Source organism: Saxophila tyrrhenica (assembly GCF_035928015.1).
Source record: "Saxophila tyrrhenica strain CCFEE 5935 chromosome Unknown scaffold_8, whole genome shotgun sequence".
Lineage (NCBI taxonomy): Eukaryota > Fungi > Ascomycota > Dothideomycetes > Mycosphaerellales > Extremaceae > Saxophila > Saxophila tyrrhenica.
In genome coordinates this window covers 318,921-342,674 of record NW_027041740.1, presented here as the reverse complement: position 1 = coordinate 342,674, position 23,754 = coordinate 318,921, and the positions used below count along the sequence as shown (strand labels likewise).

At 55.8% G+C, this 23,754-nt stretch overlaps 10 protein-coding genes across 10 annotated transcripts; 4 read left to right on the top strand and 6 right to left on the bottom strand.

The window, feature by feature from the left end:
- Positions 1-811: 811 nt before the first annotated feature.
- Positions 812-2,932, bottom strand: LTR77_005447 (uncharacterized protein; the record flags this gene model as incomplete). The annotated part of the gene is made up of 1 exon (XM_064802692.1): positions 812-2,932. One exon carries the CDS (start codon positions 2,930-2,932, stop codon positions 812-814), a length of 2,121 nt encoding a protein of 706 aa, XP_064658817.1.
- Positions 2,933-3,310: 378 nt separating this feature from the next.
- Positions 3,311-4,195, top strand: CSM3 (chromosome segregation in meiosis- protein; the record flags this gene model as incomplete). Its single annotated transcript, XM_064802691.1, has 1 exon — positions 3,311-4,195. One exon carries the CDS (start codon positions 3,311-3,313, stop codon positions 4,193-4,195), a length of 885 nt encoding a protein of 294 aa, XP_064658816.1.
- Positions 4,196-4,271: 76 nt separating this feature from the next.
- LTR77_005445 (uncharacterized protein) lies at positions 4,272-5,915 on the bottom strand (the record flags this gene model as incomplete). The annotated part of the gene is made up of 3 exons (XM_064802690.1): positions 4,272-4,895; positions 4,954-5,454; positions 5,502-5,915. 3 exons carry the CDS (start codon positions 5,913-5,915, stop codon positions 4,272-4,274), a joined length of 1,539 nt encoding a protein of 512 aa, XP_064658815.1.
- A 389-nt stretch (positions 5,916-6,304) lies between these two features.
- On the bottom strand, positions 6,305-8,001 carry LTR77_005444 (uncharacterized protein; the record flags this gene model as incomplete). Its single annotated transcript, XM_064802689.1, has 3 exons — positions 6,305-7,485; positions 7,588-7,889; positions 7,940-8,001. 3 exons carry the CDS (start codon positions 7,999-8,001, stop codon positions 6,305-6,307), a joined length of 1,545 nt encoding a protein of 514 aa, XP_064658814.1.
- A 978-nt stretch (positions 8,002-8,979) lies between these two features.
- SFL1 (Flocculation suppression protein) lies at positions 8,980-10,918 on the top strand (the record flags this gene model as incomplete). Its single annotated transcript, XM_064802688.1, has 4 exons — positions 8,980-9,302; positions 9,353-9,451; positions 9,505-9,572; positions 9,630-10,918. The coding sequence occupies 4 exons, from the start codon at positions 8,980-8,982 to the stop codon at positions 10,916-10,918; spliced, it is 1,779 nt and encodes a 592-aa protein (XP_064658813.1).
- Positions 10,919-11,789: 871 nt separating this feature from the next.
- On the bottom strand, positions 11,790-13,579 carry LTR77_005442 (uncharacterized protein; the record flags this gene model as incomplete). Its single annotated transcript, XM_064802687.1, has 2 exons — positions 11,790-13,078; positions 13,132-13,579. The coding sequence occupies 2 exons, from the start codon at positions 13,577-13,579 to the stop codon at positions 11,790-11,792; spliced, it is 1,737 nt and encodes a 578-aa protein (XP_064658812.1).
- A 1,630-nt stretch (positions 13,580-15,209) lies between these two features.
- LTR77_005441 (uncharacterized protein) lies at positions 15,210-16,312 on the top strand (the record flags this gene model as incomplete). The annotated part of the gene is made up of 3 exons (XM_064802686.1): positions 15,210-15,283; positions 15,338-15,541; positions 15,613-16,312. 3 exons carry the CDS (start codon positions 15,210-15,212, stop codon positions 16,310-16,312), a joined length of 978 nt encoding a protein of 325 aa, XP_064658811.1.
- A 212-nt stretch (positions 16,313-16,524) lies between these two features.
- On the bottom strand, positions 16,525-18,264 carry LTR77_005440 (uncharacterized protein; the record flags this gene model as incomplete). The annotated part of the gene is made up of 2 exons (XM_064802685.1): positions 16,525-18,170; positions 18,261-18,264. The coding sequence occupies 2 exons, from the start codon at positions 18,262-18,264 to the stop codon at positions 16,525-16,527; spliced, it is 1,650 nt and encodes a 549-aa protein (XP_064658810.1).
- Positions 18,265-18,630: 366 nt separating this feature from the next.
- LTR77_005439 (uncharacterized protein) lies at positions 18,631-20,432 on the bottom strand (the record flags this gene model as incomplete). Its single annotated transcript, XM_064802684.1, has 2 exons — positions 18,631-19,397; positions 19,454-20,432. 2 exons carry the CDS (start codon positions 20,430-20,432, stop codon positions 18,631-18,633), a joined length of 1,746 nt encoding a protein of 581 aa, XP_064658809.1.
- A 2,133-nt stretch (positions 20,433-22,565) lies between these two features.
- Positions 22,566-23,747, top strand: LTR77_005438 (uncharacterized protein; the record flags this gene model as incomplete). Its single annotated transcript, XM_064802683.1, has 1 exon — positions 22,566-23,747. The coding sequence occupies one exon, from the start codon at positions 22,566-22,568 to the stop codon at positions 23,745-23,747; it is 1,182 nt and encodes a 393-aa protein (XP_064658808.1).
- Positions 23,748-23,754: the final 7 nt, after the last annotated feature.

Here is a 23,754-nt window from a genome sequence, read left to right as displayed (position 1 = left end):
GGATTCAGCCAGATGTCGAGATCGCTGCATGGACCTCATATTTAGCCGCCGAACGGTAGCACGTGCAGAGTCCCTCAATTTCTCCAGACCGCTGTCTCTACATATGTACCTGCCAAGTCTTCCAGTTGTCCGTACCATGGGGCCACGGAGACACAATGTCCCCAGCAAGGCATCGAATAGGTCCTGGTTCTCGTAAACCTGATTGTAGCGCACGTTCTGGCCACGCATCTTGCACTCCCCGGATCAGGACAGCATCTGAAACAGCAACGGGATGCTGCCGCGCAATAACCGGCCATGTGCGCCATGTCGTGCATCACCTTCGGAAGATTTGCAGCCAGTGAGAGTCTCACCGATGCCCAGAACTCCACGCAGCGGCCCAAAGTACCGCAACATCATGTGTTCGGCCGTCTTGTTGCGTTGATCTCGACCCTCGTGGTCCACCTCGTCTCATCAGGCGCCGGATCTGGATGTAGAGGTCGCCACGCCGCCCTTCATCATTGGCAGAGCCGGCCAGCTCGAAGACCTTTGGTAGCGGCAACTTTCGGAGATGCTGCGAGCGTTCCAGATGAATCAATAGACTCTGGGTGGGTCTCTGGACGTTACGGCTGCTTGAAGCGCGCGCTACCGAGGCGGAGCTTGACCAAGCATGCTTCATCGGCCGCGTGGACGAAGGGAACATGTAGCGGTTCGAAGGATGAGCAGAATGGTATGAAGCAAGCCTAGGGCTCACTCGTGACGAAGGCTTTCGCGTAGCATCGGGGAATATGCCAGGTCCGGCTCTGGCCACAATAGCCGCATAGATTGGCTGCCGCTACTCCACGTCCAACTTTTCTCCACTATCCCCTGCACCCGTGGGTTGCTGCTCCGCATTACCAGGAGTCTCACCGACTTGCTCCGCATCAGCAACATCACCTTCGGGAGCTTGCTGCTCACCGTTCTCCAGCGGGCTGGGTTGTTGCGCTTTTTGCTCGCCAGCAGCGTCAACGTCAGTTGTTCGCTGCTCGGCGTGGTCAAGGTCAGTCGCCTGCTGCTCGGCATTGTCAAGCAAAGTGGACATTCGCTCCGTCGGTTGGCTGTCCTCAAGCTGTTCGTCCTGCGCTGCAACACCCGGCTCAACGTCCGCGTCAAGGCCTTTTGGAGCGTTCTGCGACTCTGCCGAAGAGCGAAATACATCTCTCAAGTCCTCGTCAGGCTCGACTTTGTCGAGTAACTTGAGCCGGGTCGCCCTCGTCTGTCTCAGTAATTTCCAACGTTTGTTTGACATGGCGTTTTGCAGGCCTATCTTCTCCTCGCCCTCTGCGAAGTCAAGGTCAAGTTCATCGGTCTGGATGCCCTCGAGGAGGTCATCGACTATGGGTACAGTGTAGCGAGATGGGTTCTTGAGCGCTGCGAGTCCGCCGTTCTGGCCCTCGTCCAGGAATGAGACGTCCATGGCGACAGGAGGTCGTTCGGACAAGCGCCTGATCTTAGTGGCGTCTCTCAATCGCTTTCGCGCCTCGATCTCTGATTCTGTAGATGCTGGATCTTTCACAATGGAAGGGCAGCTCTCCACTTTCCACCTGATCCAGTTTTTGTCTCTCGCAAGGACTGTTTCGACCATGCGATTGAACAGTCGGCCCTCTGGTGACGACGAGAGATAGCTTGTGATGTTCGACCGTGTCTGAACAGCCCATTTGCTGTCTTCTTCGCTCAGTGTGAAGCTGTAAAGCATTGATTTGTTGGTGGTTTCCAGCGCCGCGAGTCGCTTCTTAGCTTTCTCTGTCAAAGACAACAAGAAGTCTATCAAGATGAGGGCTTGTACCAGGATGTGTCTCTGGAAGGCCAAGTCACTCAACTCAAGGTCGAAAAGATCGCGGCTCGTCAGGTACTTGGGGTTGTAGCTATCGACCAATTGACTGCCGTCTGCCTCAAGGTCGTTCAGGGTATTATCCTCACCCACTTTGCGCTTCGTCCCGCGCTGGCTGTTGCCGGAAGCGTGAGTCTGCACAACGGTAGGCGTCTTCTTGAACTTGGTGATGGTACGATCCAGCCCTTTCTTGAAGAGCTGGAAGTTGTTTGCTGAGAACAGTCGAGTCGGATCAGAGAAGTCTTGCTGTAAGCGCCAGAATATGCTGTAGAGAGCGTCGCTCGAGAGGACTACTTCTTCCTCTTTCTTCGGTGGCGCCTTCACGGGTACAGCCTTGCTACCAGGTTTGGTGGGTGGTTGTGGAGTGCCTGCCTTTGGGGTCGCCGTGTCACTGCTGGGCGGCTCTGCGTCGATCTCCATTTTGTCGCCATCTTGATCTGCTTGTTCACTCGCAACTTCAAATTTCGTCGTATTCTCGGTGTGGAACTCCCCGCGCAGGTTCACAGAGCTTTTGTCGCCAAGTGGAAAAGTCTGGAAGAGGAAGAAGAACACTCGACCGCAGAAGATCGCATCCTCGGCACGCGACAGCCGCCGCAGAAGCTCATTACAAGACCGCAGGAAGACCAGGTTCTTCTTGTGGAAGTCTTTCTGGGCTAGCCGCTCACGGCGAGTTTCCAAGTAGTCAAAGACGATGCGGCATCCATGCGTGGTCTGGCTGTCCAATAGCTCCTCAATCAGCCAGCATGCAAGCTCTGGTGTGCATTTGCCTTCGTCGCTGCATACCAGAAGAACGTCGAGGAGATTCCATACTTCCACGAAAGCTGGGTCCTGGATGTCGGTTGAGCTGATTACGGCATAGAAGATGTTCCGAGCGGCGGTCTCAATGGTGGCGTTCCTGAAGGACTGGTCACGGTCCTCCGTGAAATCATCGTGCAAAGCATGGACTCCCTGGATCAGGTCCGCGACGGGCAGTGGCGGGTCTACCGTGCCTTCAGGCTTGAGGTTGTTGGCTTGTTGTAAGAGCGCTCGCAGCCGGCTCGTGACATCGATCACGGGCTGAAGGTCGTTCGCTGTAGGCACAGCCATTGCTACGACACTTGGCCTTTTGTGGGGAGGGAGATACTATGGAGATCCTGGAATCTAGACCGAAGCCATCGTGTGTGATACGTTCGGAGGATGCGCCTTGTTGAGGTCCGAGGCGCTTCGAGACGGAGTCGAGCAGGTTACCAACCCACGACCTATTGCTGTCGCTTGTGCAAGTTCGTTGGTGATCTTCGACGTGCGGTGGTTTTATGGTTTGTCTGGTTCACCTCTGATGAAGAAGTGAGGTTGGTGGGAGGCTCGGCGATCTCCGGCCCGAGCTTTAGTTCCACGACGCGTCTCCAGAGAGCCGTACGCGTCGACCGCGATCCAAAAGACCACGAACAGCTTCCCATCAGCCACCACAGCCAAATGCCATCAGCAATGGGTGCAGAGGATCGTGCGACCCCCGACGACCTCGACAACCTCTTCAACTACGACAAAGCCGTCGACGACTTCCTCAAAGACCTCCCGATCGACAAAGACCAAAACCACACTACCGCCGCAAACGAGCCCACCAAAAACATCGACGAAGAAATCACAGTCAAGAAGAAACGCAAACCCGTCCCGAAACTCGACGAGTCCCTCCTCCAATCCGAAAAAGGCCTACCACGCCTACGCAAAATCACCAAAACGCGGCTAAAGTTCAAGGGAAAGGGACATGAGTTCTCGGACATGTCCCGGCTTCTAAACACGTACCAGTTGTGGCTGGACGAGCTGTACCCGAGGGTGAAGTTCAGGGATGGCCTGGCGATGGTGGAGAAGTTGGGGCATAGTAAGAGGATGCAGGTTATGCGGCGCGCGTGGTTGGATGAGACGAAGCCGGGTGCTGATGCGAGAGAGCTGAGTCCGGAGAGGGGGGAGGATGTTGTGATGAGTGGTGGGTTGGGGAGGGAGAGCGTACCGGCGGAGGACGGGGGTGCGAGAGAGGGGAGCTTGTCGGGTAGTAGATCTCCGGCAGATGGCGCACAGGAAGGCGCAGGACAGGCACAACGATCAGATGATGCGCCGGATGACGACGAGCTCGATGCACTCATGGCGGACGAAGCGGCAGCAGCGACAGCTAAGCCAGCAACATCACAACCACAGCAGCGGAAAGGGCCGTTTGACGATGATGACGACGACGATGATCTGGACGCTCTTATGGCCGAGCAATCAGCTTCGAATCATGATCGGACTGCTACACCCGCACCACCACAGCGAAACGGAGAAACAAGCCATGATTATGCAGACGACGAAGAAGCCATGGCAGACATGGGCATGTGGTGAAGCCATCAATAGAGAGCTAACCACCTATTTCTGAAGCCATTCGGCCCACGTGCCTCACCAGCTCAAACAAAAAGCCTCATCCACCCTGCTGCCCCATCATCCTCTTCAACATCAACACCTCATGCTTCGTAACGAACACCCCATTCCCCATTGGCCCGCCCTTGTCCCCCTCACCAGCCGCCACGCTCTCCATCGAACAATCCAGCGCGTCGACCAAGTCGCGAACTTTCCCGCCTTCCCACTCGCCAGCGTCGTTTGTCCAGAACACGCGCTTGATGCCGACGGAGTGCATGTATGAGATGCAGCGGTAGCAGGGGCGGGAGGCGCGGACGAGCTGCGTGTTGCCGGCTGTGTCGGCAGGTTTGGGCTGGGTGGAGGGGCTGGGCGAGGGGTCGCGGTTGATGAGCTCGTCGTGCAGGGAGCCTGAGGTCAGGGAGGACGTGCTGGAAGACAGATCCTCGGAGTCGGTAGGAGAAGGGTGCGCTTCTACGGGAGCCACGGCGGGCGCAGCACGTGTCCGTGGAGTCTGAGCCGGTCCTTTGCACCAGCCCAGCCGAGTCACATAGATATCAGCACCCTTTAGTCTCGGACTCTTCTTGCGGTCATTGACCGAACTGCTTGTGGTTCCGGTGTTGCCTTTTGGTAGAAGCAATGGCGCGGGCTGCCCTGTCTCGTCAAGCTTCGGCCTCATCTTGCCTGACTATGAATATGGTTAGCATACTCACCATGGCAGCAATTGACAACGGTGATTAACTGACCCTCTTATAGTCCTTCTCAGCCTTGCCATACTGCTTCACAAGCTTTGCCGGCGCAGTCATACCCTCAATACCATATCCCTGCTGATCATACCCTCGTATCACATACTCCGCAGACCCACTAGACGCAGACACCTGTTGTACCGCATCCTGTTGTATCTGTTGTCCACACCGGCCGTACCCCTCGTACTGACACCCATTCTGATTCCGCCCACCCTTCTTCGTCCCTTTCCTCTTCCCCTTCTGATGATGTTTCTCTCCACCCACGTGCCCGTGAAACGCCCGACCCTTCTCCTTCAACTCGCGCAGCTCCTCCTCGTCCTCCCCGTTGGTGTCGTCCCCCCGTTCCCCCTTGTTGTCGTTGCAGCGCCCCCGCTCCCTCACCGTCTGGTCCAAATGCGGCAGCTTCAAAACCACACTCTTGAACCTGCTCCCGGCCGGTGCGGGGGCTGGTCGCGCAGACGGTGTGGACGTAGGCGGCGAGCAGCTCGCGGCGTAGTCGCGCTTTGCGTTTAGAACCACCCGGTAGTTTGAAGCACGGTTCTTCGTACGAGGACGCCGTCGAGGACAGGGTTGAAGAGGTGGAGAGGGCGCTGTGGATGGCCATCATCTCGGAGTGCATGGAGAGCGGGGTGTTGGCGTGAGGACCGCCGCCGGAGCTTTCGAAGGGGATGAAAGTGGGCTCGGGGGGGGGTGGGAGACGTTCGATACTGCTGCTGCCTCTCCTTTGGCTTGTCCTTTTGTTTCTTCAGCTTCTCCTTCAGGCTGGCGATGGCGGGTCCGTGGAGGGTGCCTTTGGCGATGCGGCCATGCTTGAGAGCGCCGCCGTCGTAACCCGGGCGGTAGTCATTGTGGCCTTGTCCGATGACCTTGCCGCCGCGCACGATGATGGCGCCGTGGCGGTAGTGGAGCGGAGACTTGGCAGCCTGCTCGAGGCAGAGAGTGAGGTAGTTGTCGGTCTTCATTTTGACTGTTGGTGCAGGTTTGGTTGGCTTGAGGAGAGTGACTGTTGTTAGCGTACTTGAAGGTAGTTGACGGTGGGTGGACCTGTTTGAATCTGTGAGTGGATTTGTCTGCTGCCTTTTGCTGCTTTCTACGGTACGCTGGTGTTCCATCGAGGACAGTCATTGAAGCGCGGGTATACTGAGTTTGCTGCTAGCCAGAAACGGCAGGAGCGGGAGAGCACGTGGAGTTCGCATGGCAAAGATCTAAGTCTTTCCGATACTTCGTGTAGTCACCTGTGAAACAACTTCTGATTGAATCAGACACGGAACAGTATGGGCTCGTTTTGAGTGGATCGAGTCAATTCCATGTCATTGAAAGCCGATCATCGTAATCTCTCTAGCATCGTGGCTCAAAAATCCCCCGACCCAAAGTCCTGCGCTCCATACATGTACACATTCTCATCAAAGCAGAACACCTGCAGGCGCGTCGCCTGCGTCTCAGACTCACTGACTTGCAGATTGGCTAAGAATGTATCGTTCATCACCGCTGCCACCTCGTGCCGCTCTAAGTTCGTAATCCCATCGATCGTGAGACCCTTCCACTCGGCATGGAACTTCTCGGCAGTCCCCGCCTGGCCACGAACTGGGCGATCAAGGGTTAAATTCCAGAGAGATCGTTGTCGCCGGACGTTGTCTCGCAAGGGCCAGGTCACACCTTGCCGGTCGAAGGCAACACCGGCCCTCAGTCGGAGGGAGTCGACTCGAGATGTCATCCGCTTCTCGCCAATCCGAAGAAGGTATTCATTCTTGTTGCCACTGGGCTGCGGTGGGAACATGATGAAGGCACGCTCGCGACTGTACACCTTTGGAGTGAGCCGATGGAACCATGCTCTGCCCTGCTTCCCATCTATCAACGAGCCCGTGAATGAGACGCGGTGATGCATGATGACGAGACAACTGATCTCATACTTGTCCCTTACTGCATCCAGGCAATCGCTTGCGAGTGTGAACAGGTCGATGGTCTTCTGATTGCTGTCGACGATGAGCCCACGAGAGCAAAGCACCAACTTCGCATCGAGCTCTTTATCCTGGGGCGGTCTGCTCGTTTTGACAGCGAACCCCTGAAGATGGTTCAACTCTGCGTCATACACGAGCACAGAGGCTTCATGGACGTCTCCAGCGGAGCCGTTAGGTCCCATGGCGAGAACGAACGTCTTGTCGTGACCGCTGACAGCTTGAATGCGAGAAGATGGTAGTTGTACACGCCTGGTCTCTTTCAGGAACAGGTGATCAGAGAACTCTGTCACGTACATGCAACCAGTGTAGGTCACCAGTGCAACAGCTTTCGTGGTGAGCGCGATGGTCATGATTTGGTCCCTCCCATCACTGCGCAGCATGCTAGCAGCGCCAGTGATGAGGTTCCGGATGATAACGGTGTCGCCGTCTTCTGGCTTGCTCGATATGTACGCCAACTTGTCGCCCTTCAGGTCCATGACACAGTGCGGCTGCCTAGGCGGGTGTTCAGGGTCTGCAACTCCAGTGTCGCGGAACGTCGTGTATGTGTATGGTTTGCCGTCCAAGAGGGCCCTCACTAGACAACAAACGTGGAACGTTAGTACAAATATGACCTTGATATGTTTGAATACAAAGTATGCACGATGTTCAAATGTACGAGACATCTAGCCCCACTTACTATGCCGGATCTTGTCACGAATCGACTCACGGGCGACCTCATCAGGACCGCGCGCACTGTCATTCGGGTCGTGAGATTCCCATCGAGCCAGAGTGGCTCTCATGAACCGCTCGGAGGAGAGTAAGTTACGCCATCTCCTGTTGACAAGCTGAAGCCTCCATGCATCGAACAGATTCAGATGGTCGAAAATCCCGAGCGCGAGTTCGAGAGGAAGCCGTGGTAAAATATCATTCTTGGCATGGATGAAAGCGCAAGCTGCTTGCCGGTCGCCATATTCTAGACTCTGAACGAGCTGATGTAGTCTGGAAGGAGTTCAGTATTACGTTCGGCAGTCTGAGAGAGTAGCACTTACGCCTTCTGGCGCCCCTCCGCGGTAGGGATGGCAGCGAAAGATTGCACAAAACCGTCGGCCATGGTCCCGCTCGCAGATGCCGGAGCGAGTCAGGGGTGTCGGGGAGGAGTTGAGGTGCAGTAGTCGACGGGGGTGGTGTCAATGTCTCAGATCAGGCCGGGCTGGGGTGTTCTCGTTTCTGCCACGTTCTGTGTCCTCAGCCCGGTAACACAGCAGGCTCAGGTTCTGGACCCGATGCCATGGTATCGTGCTCCGGTCGTGTTCCGGGAAACGTCGGCAGCGCCAGACTCACGCGGCCTATCAGACCTCCGTCGGGACTGTTTCATGGCTGCAAGGTCGACATTTCATTTTCATTAGCAGCAACATTGGACATGGCGACTCCAGGTTGGAGAGGTGGCCCGTCCGGCGAGTTGGCACGTTAGGCTTCGACTAGGCGTTACACTAGCAGCTGCACAAAATGGGAGAAGCGACGGCCCGCTGATTTCACCATCTCCTCCTCCGCCGATCGAGGCCTCGGGGAGAGAGACCCTCAGACCCTTTGATAGGAGCTCGAGTCCGGGTACTCTTGTCCTTCTCTTGCCCTTTCAGCTCTGTTGTCCTGCTTTGCATTGCTCGCCGTCGCTGTCGTCCCATCTCAACATCTTCTCCTTATTGAAGACACGCCAGACTCGACATCCAGACAGCCACCACTCAACGGCTTCGGAGGAGATCCCGGACAACCTCGAGTTCCGCGCACGTCGATCGCGATTCAAGGCGTGGGAGGAAGGACGAGCACGTCTCCTTTCTGAAGATCGGAGCGTCGCGACAGTATAAGAAGGGATAGGGTACCCCAATTGCTCAATGATCGCAAGGGAACCGCGGGCGATGACGGACGGGACCTGTTTCAGCATTCGACGGCGCAAGCATTGAGCATATACACGGCATTGGAAGAAGAGGATATCGACCAGGCTGCGGACTCTGTCGAACCTCGGGTTCTCTAGACTCTTTTCCACAGCTTTCTTGCAGCTCAAGGCTCTCCGGCCACGAACACGAGACAATCGATGGCATCTGTCGGACAACCGCTGAGCAGGAGTCCGTTTCTGGGCAACTCTTCTGGCTTCAGTCAACCGCCCTTTTCCAAGACCATTCCCATCCTGCCATCTTCGGCAACGACCTCAACCAGCCCCGGCGACCCAATGGACACCAGCCATAACAACACACCTTCAATGGGCCCGCCCTTGAGCAGTCCCAATGGCGAACGACACGACCATTTCGATCAGCAGCAGTCTTCTGCCAATGGAGGCTCAAGTCAACCGACAGGAGCGGCGGCCGCTGCTCAACAACCGAAAGTGGTGCAGACTGCGTTCATACACAAGCTCTACAAGTGGGTATCACAGCGAAGACTGTCAGACATTCCATCTGACATACTCGCAGCATGCTCGAAGATCAAAGCATTCAACATCTGATCTCCTGGTCCCAGACCAACGAGAGCTTTGTCATGTCACCATCTTCGGAGTTCTCGAAGGTCTTAGCGTAAGTCTCACACGTGGTGGATCGATCAAGGTTAAGGTTGCTGACGATCAAAGTCAATACTTCAAGCATACCAACATCTCCTCCTTCGTACGGCAACTGAACATGTATGGCTTTCATAAAGGTATGATGGGAAACGAGCACAGCAAAACGACCGTCGGCCTTACTGATGACGTCGCAGTCTCTGATGTCTTCCACAATGGTCAGCCCGACTCGCCCCTGTGGGAGTTCAAGCATGGCGCTGGCAACTTCAAGCGCGGCGACCTGGTCGGCCTGCGCGAGATCAAGCGCAGAGCTTCTCGCCATGCGCTCATACATCGCGACTCATTCTCGAACCAATCAAAAGTTCCACCAGTGCCTCAGCAACCAGGTACGCCGATGGAAGCACCTCAAGATCCTGTAGAGGCGCGCTTCGGGATGCTCGAGTGGCAGATGCAGGATATGTTTAACCGGCTCTCACGGACGGAAGAGGCCTACACGGCGGTGACTGCGAAGTGCCAGACTCTTCTCGAAGGCTTGACGCGATGTCACCAGTGGAATAACGACTTGTCGTCACATCTGCTCACACTGGTCCCTGACCCGGACAATCCGGTCCACCGCGAAGTATACGCCATGCGCCAGGACATACAGCGGCATGTCGATCACCTGCGATCAGTGGAAGATACGTCCGAACCAATCTTCGGAAACAGGCAATCGTACTTCCAAAACGACAGACTTGCGCCAGACATGGGCCCGCCAATGTCGCCTCGACAACGCCCATACGACGAATCCCGCCGGCCATCACTCCAAGCAATCGGCCGACCAAACTCCTTCCGCACCCCCGTACCACCCCACCTCATGTCCCCCCGCCGCTACGGCTCCATCGGCGCAGCCAGCGGCGCCTACTCCCCCTCCTCCACCCGCCCACCACACCTCCCCCCACCACCCCCACCATCCCAACAAACTCAACACCCGCTCGCCAACACCTCCTCCCCACCCGCCAGCCTCGCCCGCCGCCACACCTCCGCCGACATCCGCGTCCACGGCTGGTCCGCCACCCAGCCCTACCCCCACAACAGCTCCCCCTACGCCTCCGGCCACTCCTCCACCGCCTGGCCCTCGTCCCCGCGCCAGCCGGCCCAACCAGGGGACCAACAGCTCCGCGACGCGCTGGCGCAATACGAACTCCCCCGCGCCGCAGGCATCGCCTCTACCTCCCGCCACCCCTCCCCTCCGCCCCCGCACGACCCAGGTCCGCCCAGTTTCACCAGCAGTTTCGGCGGCAGCTACGCGAACCCCAACGACGCCGGGTGGCAGCTTCCCGGGCGCGCGTATCCTTTTAAGGGGATCGGGATCGAGACGCCCGGTCCGCCGACGAGGAGGAGCAGTATGGCGAGTAATGTGCATTCGCTTCTGAATCCGGCGGATACGGCGGAGAGGGAGGGGGAGGATGAGGGGGTGGAGGAGAGGAAGCGGAAGAGGGTGCTTTGAGTTTTGATGGGAATTGTGAGGGGGATGGGAGGAGGGAGGGAAAAGTTTGCGTTTAGATTTCTTGGATACCCAGGGCTTTTTTTTGACTTCGGATGGAGGGGGTTTTTTGGGAAAAGAGGTGTGGTGGATTGTTCTTTTTTATTTTTTGTGTGAGCGTTTAGATATGTGATATGAGATGACCATGTGTTCTCCGTGCCGTACGCGGTTGTGAGGGTTGATGGACTAATGTCGTAAGCTCGTAACTTGTTGTCTGCCCGGTCTAGGAGAAGAGAGGACCGGGAGTCTGAGGTGGTCAGTTGCCTCCCGACCTCTCCGAGCTGCACAGAAGAACCTGAACACACCGTGGTCGTCATGGCCATGGCCATCCGCCGTCCTTGTAACCCGAGAGCAAGCAGTGAACAAGCCGACTCGTCAGACCATTCATTCCCTTCTTCTACCTACTCTTCTCCAAGACACGCTTCATGGCCCGATAGCCACCGGAAATCTCTCGTACCCATCCATCCCATCTTAATGTACCTCTATCTCGATCGAGGAGAAGGGACCTCACCACCCACCTCCTACCTCACTGCTCTCTCTTCGCAACGGAAAGAAGACTACGCCAGTGACAGACACCAATAGCATAACAAAAAAGTTCGAATTCAAGAGAGAACGGCGGGAGCGCTACCACCCCCCCTTCTCCAACTTTCACTACAGAAAACCCCCGCCACCACAGCGGCAGTAAAACCCACAGCGCCCTCGCTGGTGCCGTCGAGAAAGCAGCAATTTCCAGGCCCGTTACTACGAAACCAAAGAAACCCATTTGATCCAGAACGCCTTCTCCGAGACCAAGAACACATCCCCGAACCCCCCTATCCCACTTCCCACGACCCTCTCAAACCCCATTCGCAAGCAGGACCCGCTCGGTCAACATGCCAAACTGCCCCCCACACTCCGCCCCGGTGATCTTCTTCCCCCTAATCGCAGTATTATCCATCAACGTCGCGACCTCGACATCCTCATCCGTGCCCTGTCCCGTCTGATAGTTCGACGAGAAACCCCAACTCCACGCCTTCCCTTCCTTCGTGACGGCGATGCACTGATCCCCCGCTGCTGCGACGGCGGAGACGTCTCCCTCGATCTCGGCGACGGGTTGCGGGAGGATGATGATGCGCGGCTCGCCTTTGTTCGGGTCGCGGATGATGGCGTCGTCGGGGAGTTTGGCGATGTCGTCCATTTCGATGCCCGACTGTGCGCTGTCGACGCGGCCCCAGACGAGACACTCGCCTGCTTCTGTGGCGGCGATGGTGTGGTGGGTGCCGGCGGCGATGGTGGTGATGACTTTGCCGTTCAGGGAAGCGACAATAGTAGGGTTGGTGACCGCGGCGTTGTCTTCGCCTGCACCGTCTGCGACGCCCGTCTCGCCGAAGTTGTTGGAGCCCCAGCTGTAGACTGCGCCGTTCTTGGAGATGGCGAAACTGTGATCCGAGCCGCTTGCGATCTGTGAGATGCCGTTCTTTGGTCCTTTGGGTAGGCCGAACTGGCGTGGTATGAGCCCTTCTGCTTGGGTCCTTGCTATGATCCTGCGTCCGAGCTGCATCTGCTCTCCTGCACCCCATGCCCAGACTGCGCCGGTGCTGTCGAGCGCGAGTGCGTGGTTGCTGCCGGTGGCGATAGAGGTGATCTTCTTGAGGTCGGGCAGTAGTACAGGCCTGGTGACCACGTTTCCTGGCGAAGTGAAGCCGAAAATACCGTCTCCCTTCCGGAACGTGCCCCAGCCGTACACGCGACCGTCATCTGTGACCGCGAATGAACAAGAGTCACCAGCGGCGATGTCCGCAAAGCGCATTCCTTCTGCGAGCTCGGTCTGCGAGAAGTCAACCGCCTCTGGTGTGCACTCTTTTGGATTGATGCCGTTGTCGTCCCCGCTCTCGCTGTCCGAGTCCTCCTCTGCGTCCATGTCGCGTAGACCTCCCTCCCATGTTGTGTCTCTCCCCAGCGCGCCTTGATCGTTGACGCCCCACGAGAGGATCTTGTTGTCTTGTGTAAGCGCGAGACAGTGCATGCCACCAGCGACGATCTTCACGACGCCTGCTTTGTCGGCAGCCAGATTCGCGTTCAAGCGTGGACGTTTCACGTCGATGCCGTTCTTCGCGGTGCCGAGTCCAAGCTCTCCCGACGATCCTAGAAGCTGTTAGCCGATGTTACACGAGTCGCAGTGAGCAAACAAAACATACCTTCTCCAAACACGTAGACATTGAGCGCCGCGGTTGGCGGCTCGTTGATGACTGGCCCCTTCTCGAGAGGCTTGACCTTCTTGGTCGGTTGTGTAGACGTGACCTCAGTCTCGGCCTTGCGCCTCCTGCTGGCCGGCTGTTTCTTCTCCGCAGGGGAGGCAGATTTCTTGATCGCAGCAGCAGTGCTCTGGGTCTTCGTGGCGGCTGCCGGCTTTCGAGAAGCGGCGCTCTTGGTCTGCTTTGGCGCAGCTGCCTTCTTGGTGGTGGCCTTTTTGGCCGGCGCCGTCTCCTTGGTCGCGGCGGTGGTGGGAGTCTTTACGGCGCGTGTAGTGGCCTTTGCCTTCTTCGCGACGGTGGGAGCGACGGGCTCTTCGGCCTTGCGCTTGGTGCCTGCCCTCGAGGGCTTCGAGGATGCCGCCGAGGCAGCGGCCGCCTTCTTGGGTGGCATCGTGGGTGAGTGGCTGGGAGGAGGTGTGTGATGGATTGAATGGGTTCTCGGTGATGGTTTGTAATAGAAGATGGATCAACTTGGTGTGCGCTTGGGTGCCGAAATTTGTTGTTGTCGAGAAGAAGCTGGCTGGAGCGTGAAGCCAAACTTCAAAACAATTCTCGAGCTATGACCATCGCGCCTCGGACTTGAGTCAGCCCAATCCCGACGACCCCTTTCTCCTACACGTGAACATACACGTATCTTCAACCTCCACTTCACGTGTTTTGGATTCCGATTCACTCTTTGGAGAAGAAGGTGTGAGTCGGACGACTGGTCAATATGCGACGCTGGTGACGGTGGGTCGTCCAGCACGGGACCATCTCCTGGATGCAGATATGCCCCTGCTCATACCTTCACTATATCTCTGGTTCTACTTCACGTTCCGGAGAAGACGGTACGGCATGTATATCTGGCTACGACACGACGGTTTGGACGGCCGTCTGGCTAGTCAGGCTCTTCTCCCAGGCGCCAACATACCTCCATCGACACCGTCACCATCGTATTGCCGTATACTCCATCTTGGACAAGACCAAACCCTGCCCAGATACATACTTGACGCACCGGGACTCTGACACCTGAAGAGTGGCCTCAACGGCCTTCGCCTAGGTGAGGATACGCTTTCAGAAATCCTTTGATCACCACGCGTTCGTTCCTTTTCTATACGAGCAAGGCAGCAAGACTCCGCTCCAGCCCTAGTCCTGCACGGCGATATCAACGGCGGTCTATCCATGCTAGCAGCTTTCCTACACACGGACATGCATTCACACGCATCTCAGCCCTCTCTTGGGGACCGCTGTACATCTTGGGTAAGATCATGTCGGCCCTGACAAGTCATGCGGCTGTCAAGACAGGTAGTTGATCTACGTTCGTGATCCATGTTTCGTCGGGCTGGAACCAGATCGTCCATTGAGGTCGACTTGGCCTTTCCGAAGAAGCCTTCATTGCTACTCTCTCTTCCCTTGCAAAGCCTCCTCGTGGATAGCAGATTTCGGTAAGCATGTTGACCCCATAACAACATCCTCTGAAGCAGTCACAACCACTCCGCTTCCAGCATCTTACCTGGCCTCAGCGCCATCGGAAACTCCTTCTCGAAGGCTCGCTGCATCTACCCTGCCATGTCTCGGGAAGTCGCACATATTGGGTACTCCAAGGTTTCAATATATTTCCTTTACTCCCGTACCGACCTTTGCACTTCAAGAAAGCCGCGCAGAAACGCTCACAGGAATGCATGCACAAGGGATACATGCCACGATTGGTCCATACCTAACGACACTTGACCTTCTTTGTTCGTTCTTGCTTGTTAATTGAGAAATGTGCTCAAACTTTTCCATCAGACCATTACCTTCAGTATCTCCTGCACTCCGCGAGCTCGACGGACACATCAGTGAATGCTCTATCAATTCAGTAGATTCTGCGAAATCAACGGAAGCCTTTCCACGAACATGAAATAGCACCTCGGGCAAGCTCTCACTCCACCTGTTGCGACTTCGCAGACCACTGAGGGGTCATGATTGAACGTCAGTATAACTCTGTTCGACTCAACAACAAAGTGTCCTCAGCAAAACAAATTGGCCTCATCGTTTTGACAATGGCAGACAAAATACCCAAGTTCTCCGACTTACCGTTGGACAAAAATGGCCCTCATCACAACGCTTGGGGCCTGTAAGCACACCCCACATCAAACAATACACCACACGGACCACTAACACAACACAGCTACGGCAAAGACGACGAACTAGGCACCCTCAACCGCCTCTCCGACCCCATCGTCAAGTCCGCCGCCAGCGAAATCCAAACGGGCACCCGCATCAACATCGACTGGCCCCTCGACGCCCAAGGCGACCTGCCCTTCTTCGGCCGCCAGCAGTTCCACAAGGAAGTCTACCAGAAACCACCGAGGATCGTCAACGACGACGTCTGGTATCAAACCCTTGAGCATAGCCCTATTAAGTCTAAGGGATCCGCTAACCCTCTTGCTCCTCTGTCCATAGGACCTTCAACACCCAATCCTCCTCCCAATGGGACGGCCTGCGCCACTTCGCCTACCAGAAGGAACAGCGCTTCTACAACGGCGTCACCCTCGACCACATCCACGGCACCAACGGCGTCGAGAAATCCAACGTCAACGGCATTGGCGCCTGGGCCCAACAAGGCATCGTCGGCCGCGGCATCCTGCTCGACTACCACGAATGGCGCCAGAAGCAAGGACGTCCCCACCAAGCCTTCGAAACCGGCAACATCACCGCCTCAGACCTGCGCGCCGTGGCGAAAGCCCAAGGCACCGAGATCCAATTCGGCGACATCCTGATCATCCGCTCCGGATACATGGACGCGTACAACAAACTCTCGCGCGCGGAAATCGAGACCCTCCGTGCAAAGCAACCGCTCACGTTCACGGGCATCGAGCAGAGCGACGAGATGATGGAGTTCCTTTGGTCGAACTTCTCGGCCGCTGGGGCGGACCATCCGAGCTTGGAGGCGTGGCCGACGCAGAAGGAGTGGGCGTTGCATGAGGTCATGTTGGCCGGGTGGGGGATGCCGATTGGGGAGTTGTTTGATTTGGAGGAGTTGGGGGCGTATTGTAAGAAGGTTGGACGGTGGAGTTTCTTTTTTACGAGTGTGCCGACCAATGTGCCCGGTGGGGTGGCTAGTCCGCCGAATGGAGGTGAGGAGATTTTCTGTGCTTGGTGACGGTGCTGAGACGTTTGCTGACTTTTGTTCTGCAGTTGCCATATTCTGATCAGCGTATGCTCGGACGCGGTGGCACCTCAGATGTCGCAGGGAGGATGTTGGGAGCCTCTTCAAAGTTCCAAATGTACAGATTCTGGAATGTACATGTATCGACTCGCTGCTGTCTATACCCAACGATAGTACCGATCGCTATGCAAGAATAAACAAAAACATCAGCCCGGCTGCTTATCAGACCTCGCAACCCCATCCACCCCTTCTCTCGACGACCCTTTCTCAACATCATCCCTAATCTCCATCCCATCATCATTCCCACTCCCTCCAAGATCCTCCATAGCCCTCTCCGCAGGCCTCTGATCCTCCTCCCTCACCTGCTTCTCCAGATCCCCATCCTCCGCCGCCTTTGCAGCCTGCGCATCCTTCTCCTTCGTCGTCATCCTCCTCAAAGGATTCCTCGCCTCCGCCGTATGCCCATCCGCACTCTCAAGATGCTTCTTCCGAATACTCAGCCCTCCATGCCACCCAATCCATCCTTTCTCAAACGGTCCGCGTGCGAACGTGAGCAAGTACGCCATCCCAATGCACCCGACGCTGAAACTCTGACTCCCGACCCAGCCGCCTCGGGAATACAGCTGCGCTCCAACGGAGGTCCCCGTCAGCTGGCCGAAGAACGTGAAGACCATGAAGCAGGTATTCACTCGGTTGCGACCTTGCGGCTCGATGGCGTAGATGGAGCTGCGGTTCGCTATTTGGGCGGTCTGCATTCCCAGGTCCAGGAAGAAGGCTTGGATGATTGGACCAGCGACTGTGATTTTTCCTGTGTAGGCGCCGACGCAGATGCCGATCATAGACCATGTCATGCCCAGGATGACGGAGAACCAGGGCACGAAGCGGTCGATGATCAGGCGGGCGTAGAGGGGTGTGCTGAACATTGTTCCGATTCCTATCAGAGCGAACAAACCGATTGTGACCGAATCGTAGCGATACGGCGGCCCAGCGAGGAGGAACGTCAAAACAGTCCAAAAGCTCGTAAAAGTCGCAGAGGTGAAGTAGGAGATCAGACACGCCTGCACCAAAATCGGGTGTTTGGTCAGCATAACCGGCATGGACCAGAGCATCTTGAAGTAGTTGAGCCGCTTATTCGTAGCCGGGTAATCGGGCATAAACGCCCACAAGCTGCCGAAGATGGCGTATTGCAATCCCACAGACATCCAGTAAACGTTCCGCCAGCTGGTATAGTTCGTCATGATCCCGGACAGCAGCCTCGCGACGAGAATCCCCAGGACAAACCCACTGACCACAATACTCAACGCCGCGGCCCTCTTATTCGGCGGCGCCAGATCCCCGACCAACGGCAGCATAAGCTGCGGCGTCACCGTCGTAACACCAGTAATGAACTGAATCGCTGAAAACACCTCCAACGAATCCGTCACGCACAAACCAATACTCATCGTCGCAGTAAACAGCACCAAACTCAGCACAAAAGGCCTCCTCTTCAGCAAATCCCCCAGCGGACACAGGAAGAACAAGCCCACCGCGTAACCCGCTTGCGCTACCGTGGGGATCTGCGCGACTTTGTCGTAGGAGACGCCAAAGTCCCGGGCGAGGATGTTGAGGATGGGGTGGTTGTAGTAGAGGTTCGCCACTGTGAAGGCTCCCGCGAAGGCGAAGAGGATGTTCAGGGCCATGGAGAATTTGGGCGGTTCTTCGGGGTCCCAGCGGCAGTTGGGGGGGACCCAGAAGATTTTGGCGGATATGCGATGCCATGTTGATGGTGTAGTGTGTTTCTGCTCGTCGTCGTTGGAGGCGTTGCTGCTGTCGAGCTGCTGTTCTGATGAATCGCCGGTTTCGGCGGGCTTTTCTATATTCACCGAAGCGTCATTCTGTCGAGAGTGATGGTCTTTTGTGGATGTGTCTTGTCGTGAACTCAGGGAAGAATCAGATTCTGTACCCATAATGCGAACGGATAGGGATATTGAAGCAACTGGTTAAGATGTCATTAATGTACAAAGCAGAAATTAAGGTAGTACTATCATTGACTTCGTCTTCGGGACATCAGATCGGCGCCCCATCATTGCCGATCAACCGCTCCAAAAAAAATGCTTGAGCTGATAGTTCCAAAACGCCGCCAGATCCCTCCCTTGTTTTGTCGTTCATTTGATTCTTCGTGTCTTCGTGTCGTCTTCGTCTTTGCTTGATGCTGGCTGCTGTCTGCACTGGTGTCTCCTCTGGCCATGATGCCCTCATCCCAGATCCCATTCCCTCTCTGGCGACGGAATGCGTTTACTCTTACCGAGCAGATGCCTTCAATGGCCTCCCTCCTACAGCATAGTCCATTCAGAATCCGAACCACTTCCACCCTCGTCCTGAGCATCGATCGAGCTAGGTACCGGTCCTTGACTGCGGATGGGTAGCTGGTGCTGGTTCTGGTTCACGTCGGCGTCTTCGCGCTTGACCTTGATGAAGCCGCTGGAGTCGCTATCGCTATCGGATCCTTTGTCATGATCTGACAAGTCCACCGTCTCGAACTCTGCCGCGTTCGTCCGAGTGGGGAATGCTTCAGCCTCCGCTCTGCTTGCCAGAATCGCCTGGTGGAGTACCCGCTCCCTCTCAGAAGAGGACTCGCTGCCGTCGTCGCCCACGAACACTCTGTTCTTGGAGTCATCGATGGCCTTGGCTTCCTCGTCTGGCTGTGCCTCCTTAGGCTCTGCCGTTATACCGCGCAACCGCAGATACTCTGTCCTGTCTGCCAGCATCGCTTGGTGATGGCGTACCATCTCGAATTGGGAAGAAAACGCGTTCCAGTCGTGATCGCCGTGCGTCTTGCCCTTGGAGCCATCGACCGTCCTGGGATTATTGTCCGAGACATCCTCCCAAGGCTCGCTCGTGGTATTGATCACTCGCAGAGGCATCTTCACTGGGTTATTCTCTGGCTGCTCGAGCTTCCTTCTCTTCATCTCGACCGGTTGGCGCTCGAAGCGGTCGTCGCCGTGGAACTGGTAGACGACATCCACTTCAATGTCGTTTCTTGAAGCATATGTGTCCGGTCTGTGTGGCTTGAAAGGCATCTGGATGATTGCGGCAGCAGCTATGCTCTTGTCAGCCAAACCTTCACAGGTCGCATGAAAGCAAGATGCAACTCACTCTCGTCCTCAAACCCACGATCCATAACATTCTTGCACAAATCCTGATGGAACGGCCGCAGTTCGAATCCAAGCTTCTGGAAATCTGGATCCCTTTCCAGGTTGTGCGACAGGAAGCAACTGATGCAGTAGTTGATCAGTGTGTCGACCACCGACTCGTGCTGCCGAAGGTGCTCATAGATGTACTCGATGGCAGCGCAGAGATCGATAGGCTTGTTTGGTGACGAGCAGCCGAACTCGCACTGTCTTACGACATTGACATACGCTCGCGTCTTGAGCTCCGGTAAGTCGTAGATGTCGCCGAGTCGGTAGAGCTGACAATGCGCAAGGACGGAGGTGGGTACATCTTCCCACCAGACGTCGCTCGCGAAGCCACCGTTTAGCGCATAGGTACCTGAATACAGGAAGCGCAAAAATGGCCATGCTGATTGTGACGTGACGGTTTCGAGGAAGAGCTGAGGTCCCGATCTGGATTCTTCAAACGCCATGGCGAGGATGGGACAGCGGTCTTCAATGAGCTGGATGTTGACATTTGGTATGGTTTCGAGCTGGCCGCGGTCGTTGTAAAAGGAGATTGTGGCATTTCCGCTTGGATACTGCAGCATGAAGCTGCACTCGGTGAGATTGGCATCGAGGGTGAATGGACTCGGCTGGCTCATGTATTCTTGGGCCGGCTGGAGCTGTGGGCTGAAGCCCGATGAGTCTCTTCTTGCTCTGCGACGTGCTGCGAGGTTTTGAGTGTCGTGGTACGGCAAGGCTGCATCGTCGCCGAAGACACCAAGCTGCTGCTGCTCGCCAGCAAATCCCAGATTCGCCTGCTCATTGCGCAGGAGCTCCGTGTTGAGCGCTATGCGCCGTTCATCTCGCAGGCGATACTCCGATTCTGGTAGATCATCAGAGTGATCGTGTTCTCCCCATTGCTCGACAGCCCTGTCCCATGCGCCGTTGCGATTCAGATCGTGATGCTGAAATCCGTTCATCGTGCCTTGCTTGCAGTCGCAGATACAATTGTTAGGTTGAACTGACTCGTTTTCCACCTGCTGCTTTCGTGGTAGAGGTTAGTCACATTGAAAGGATGAGTATGGAGGAGGTTCGCATGAGTCGATGGGTTTTTGTATGAGGCTGTAGCCTGGGCAGTGCAAAGGTAGCAGGAACGGGTGGGTGGTGGTACCTTCAGTCGCCCCTCCTGCAGTCAATGGAGCTCTTGCACAGCATCGACCAATGAATCTGCGGCAAGGCTGCTGACTCTTACCGGTCACTCTCCAGTCAATGTCCTCTCATTACTGTATGCGACATTGGGTGAGTCAAGTGATGGTGAAAGAAGCGACGTGTAGTGAATGATGTGGTTGTTGGAAGTACTGCATCAAGATGTGATGTGTCTCTAGAAGGACTTGGGGGGAGGTTACACAACAGCATCGAGCGCCATGGCGAGATAGATCACAGCACTTTTGCAACGTGTATATCACAAGATTCGGTTTTTCTTATTAGTGGTTTCGCCGTCTTCAAGCATGCCAATACCGTGAAGTGGAAAGAAAGAAATTGAGGAATTGAAGTGAAGTGAAGTTTGGTTGAGGCGAGCGAGGGCACGTTGGGCTTGCCTTCTTCATCAGCCACAACCCTCGACTTGACCATGATTCCACCGACCATCAAGCATCGAGTGAACGACACATCTGGCTAAACCAGACATGGGCGTCTTCTCAATCCTGCCGCAGAATCTGAATTTCATCGAGACCTTGATTGCAAGAACCTTCGTACATCCACTCCGTCATGAACACTAAGGCCCAAGGCTGACCCAAGTACAGCTCATCCTTAGCATCCTAATCTTCGGACCATGGTTTCTCATACTCGTCTACGACGTCCTACTATATCTCTGGCGGACCGCAGCCTACGAGATGCCGTATGTCGGCGGCAGATATCGAGGCTCACAACGGCCGCGAGCACCATCTCTTCGGGCTCGTGCAGATGGCCATAGACGCCACATCAGTCTTCCTGGTGTCTCACAGCTGAGGCCTAGTGGGGAGTCGACTACGCATGCGAAGCGGAGGTCGACGGGGCCGGGGGCAAGGAATGCTTATGAGAGGGTGGAGGAGGAACGATGATCGATGACTGGATTGTGCCGCCTGAAAACACCAGGAACTCTGCGGATGGATGAGTTACTAGCGGTTTGCATGCTCGGTACCACTTCGCTCTGAAAGCACCAGCAACTGCTCTCGCAGAGAGGTTGGATAGATACGAGTCAGACATGTCGCCGCGCGCCCTCATGGACCGATGTCACGACACACGACCCTTTGTCGTGATCACGAAAGCGTCTGTGAGAGTTCGTGCCTGCTCTATACAATGAAAAACGGCTAGATAACTCGCCGAAGAGGTGATGATACGTTCACTACTCGCCGAACTGCATCAGAGCAGGACCAGGCATGGGTCATTCTAGCAGCACCCAGGACTCCAAGGGCTGGTGCGTGGCTTCGGCGGCAGGCCTGATAAAACAGACAGTCCTCGCTTGCGAAGTATCGTCTACATATTAACGACAAGAGCTTTCATGAGCCGTGAAGGGCGAGAAAGTAGAGTGAAACCGTCACCAACTGCGACATCCTTCTGCGGCTCAAGCACGACTCGAGCGTGCCACCTAACCATATTGGACAGCGTTCAATCGCCATCGAGCTTGAGTACAGATTCTGTCAAGAAGGCCGGTCGGTATTTGGTGGTTTTTACATGGATGGAATAGCAGTGTGTGAGTTTAGGATGCAAGATTGGCATTGAGTTTGAAGATCGCAATGGGCCATCGATGCGACAATCAGTCTGAGGACATCTATGAGAATGTACGGCTCAGCGCAAGTATTCCATTCTCATGTCGACTCTCTGTACAGCTCATTCCAAAGCAATCAACACGGAGCTCGAAAAGGCAGCTCCACCCAGCTCGAGACGCAGCTAACTTCAGACCCACCTCGGGCAAGATATACCAAGGTACATACCTTCTTCTCGTATCTTCAACATTGACTCAACTTCGACCAAATACCGTATCGCTGTCAGTGGGAGCCGATCAACTGTACTTTTGTCTCAACAGGACAACGGATCGCTGACGGCCGACTTCTCACTCAATGGCTGTATCAACAATGAGCGCTCTACCTTGGCTAACGCCAATAGCCGCCTTGCTCCTCTACCTACTATGGCGTCTAATACAAGTTCCACGGACAAGACAGAAAGTAGACCTCCTGCAGGATGAAAAGACAACTCCAACAGACCCATACACCGCCATCGATCTACTATACAACTTCGACTACACGACCGAAGAACCCATCAAAATCCGCCCCTTCAAACCAAAATACCACCTCACCATGGCACTGGAGAACTGTCCACTTTCCGAACTCATCGCCATGGACAAAACGTACCTCGACCGCATGAAACTCCGGACATCCATCCTCGACGCCCATACGAAGGAGACCTACCAATGCAACGAACCCTGCACGGAAGCCGTGTACGAAATCTACGAGTGGACGTTCGGAACGTACCTGCCCAGGCGGTTTCCAACGATGTACAGACTCTGCTCAAACCCCGACGCACCCTCAGGCCAGGTCAACTTCCTCCACAACATCCCCGCCAACGAATACATCCCCCTCACTCCCCCCTCAGCATCCTCAGCCCTCTACACCCTCGGCCGCCACATCGACACCGACATCCTGCTCCTCCTCCCCTCCTCTTCCGCCGTAGACGGCATGCCGATCTACCACCTCCAAGCCTACGTCTGCTGCTTCCCCTCGGGTTTCAAAACACACGAGAAACTCGGCCTCCCTTTAGCCTCCATCCACGCGCCCGTTCCAGGGTATAAAGCCAAGCTAGAGAAATCCATGGACCGCTTCTTCGCGAAGATGGAGCTGGGGAAAGCGGTGCGGAGGGCGAATTGGAGCGTCACTACTGATGATAAACTGTTTAGTATGGGGGGGAGTCATATGTATGAGGACGGCAGGACGGAGGCGAGTGGAGGGAACCAGAAGACGTTGGATGTCGAGGCGGAGGATCTGGAGGAGAGTATTGAGGTGCAGAGGAAGGAGGTCAGGGTGGAGGAGTGTAGGTTGAGGTGTGAACGGCAGACGTTGCATCGGTTGCCGAGGACGAAGGCGTTGGTTTTTGCGTTTAAGACGTTTCAGTATACGCTTGATGAGGTGAAGAGTGAAGGAAGTGGGGAGGAGTTGGCGGATGCGGTAGAGGGGCTAGGGTTGGGGAGTGTGCCGGACATGGCGTTTTATAAGCGGCAGGTCGTTTGGGGGGATAGGGTTGTGGAGTTTCTTCGAAGTTGATGAATAG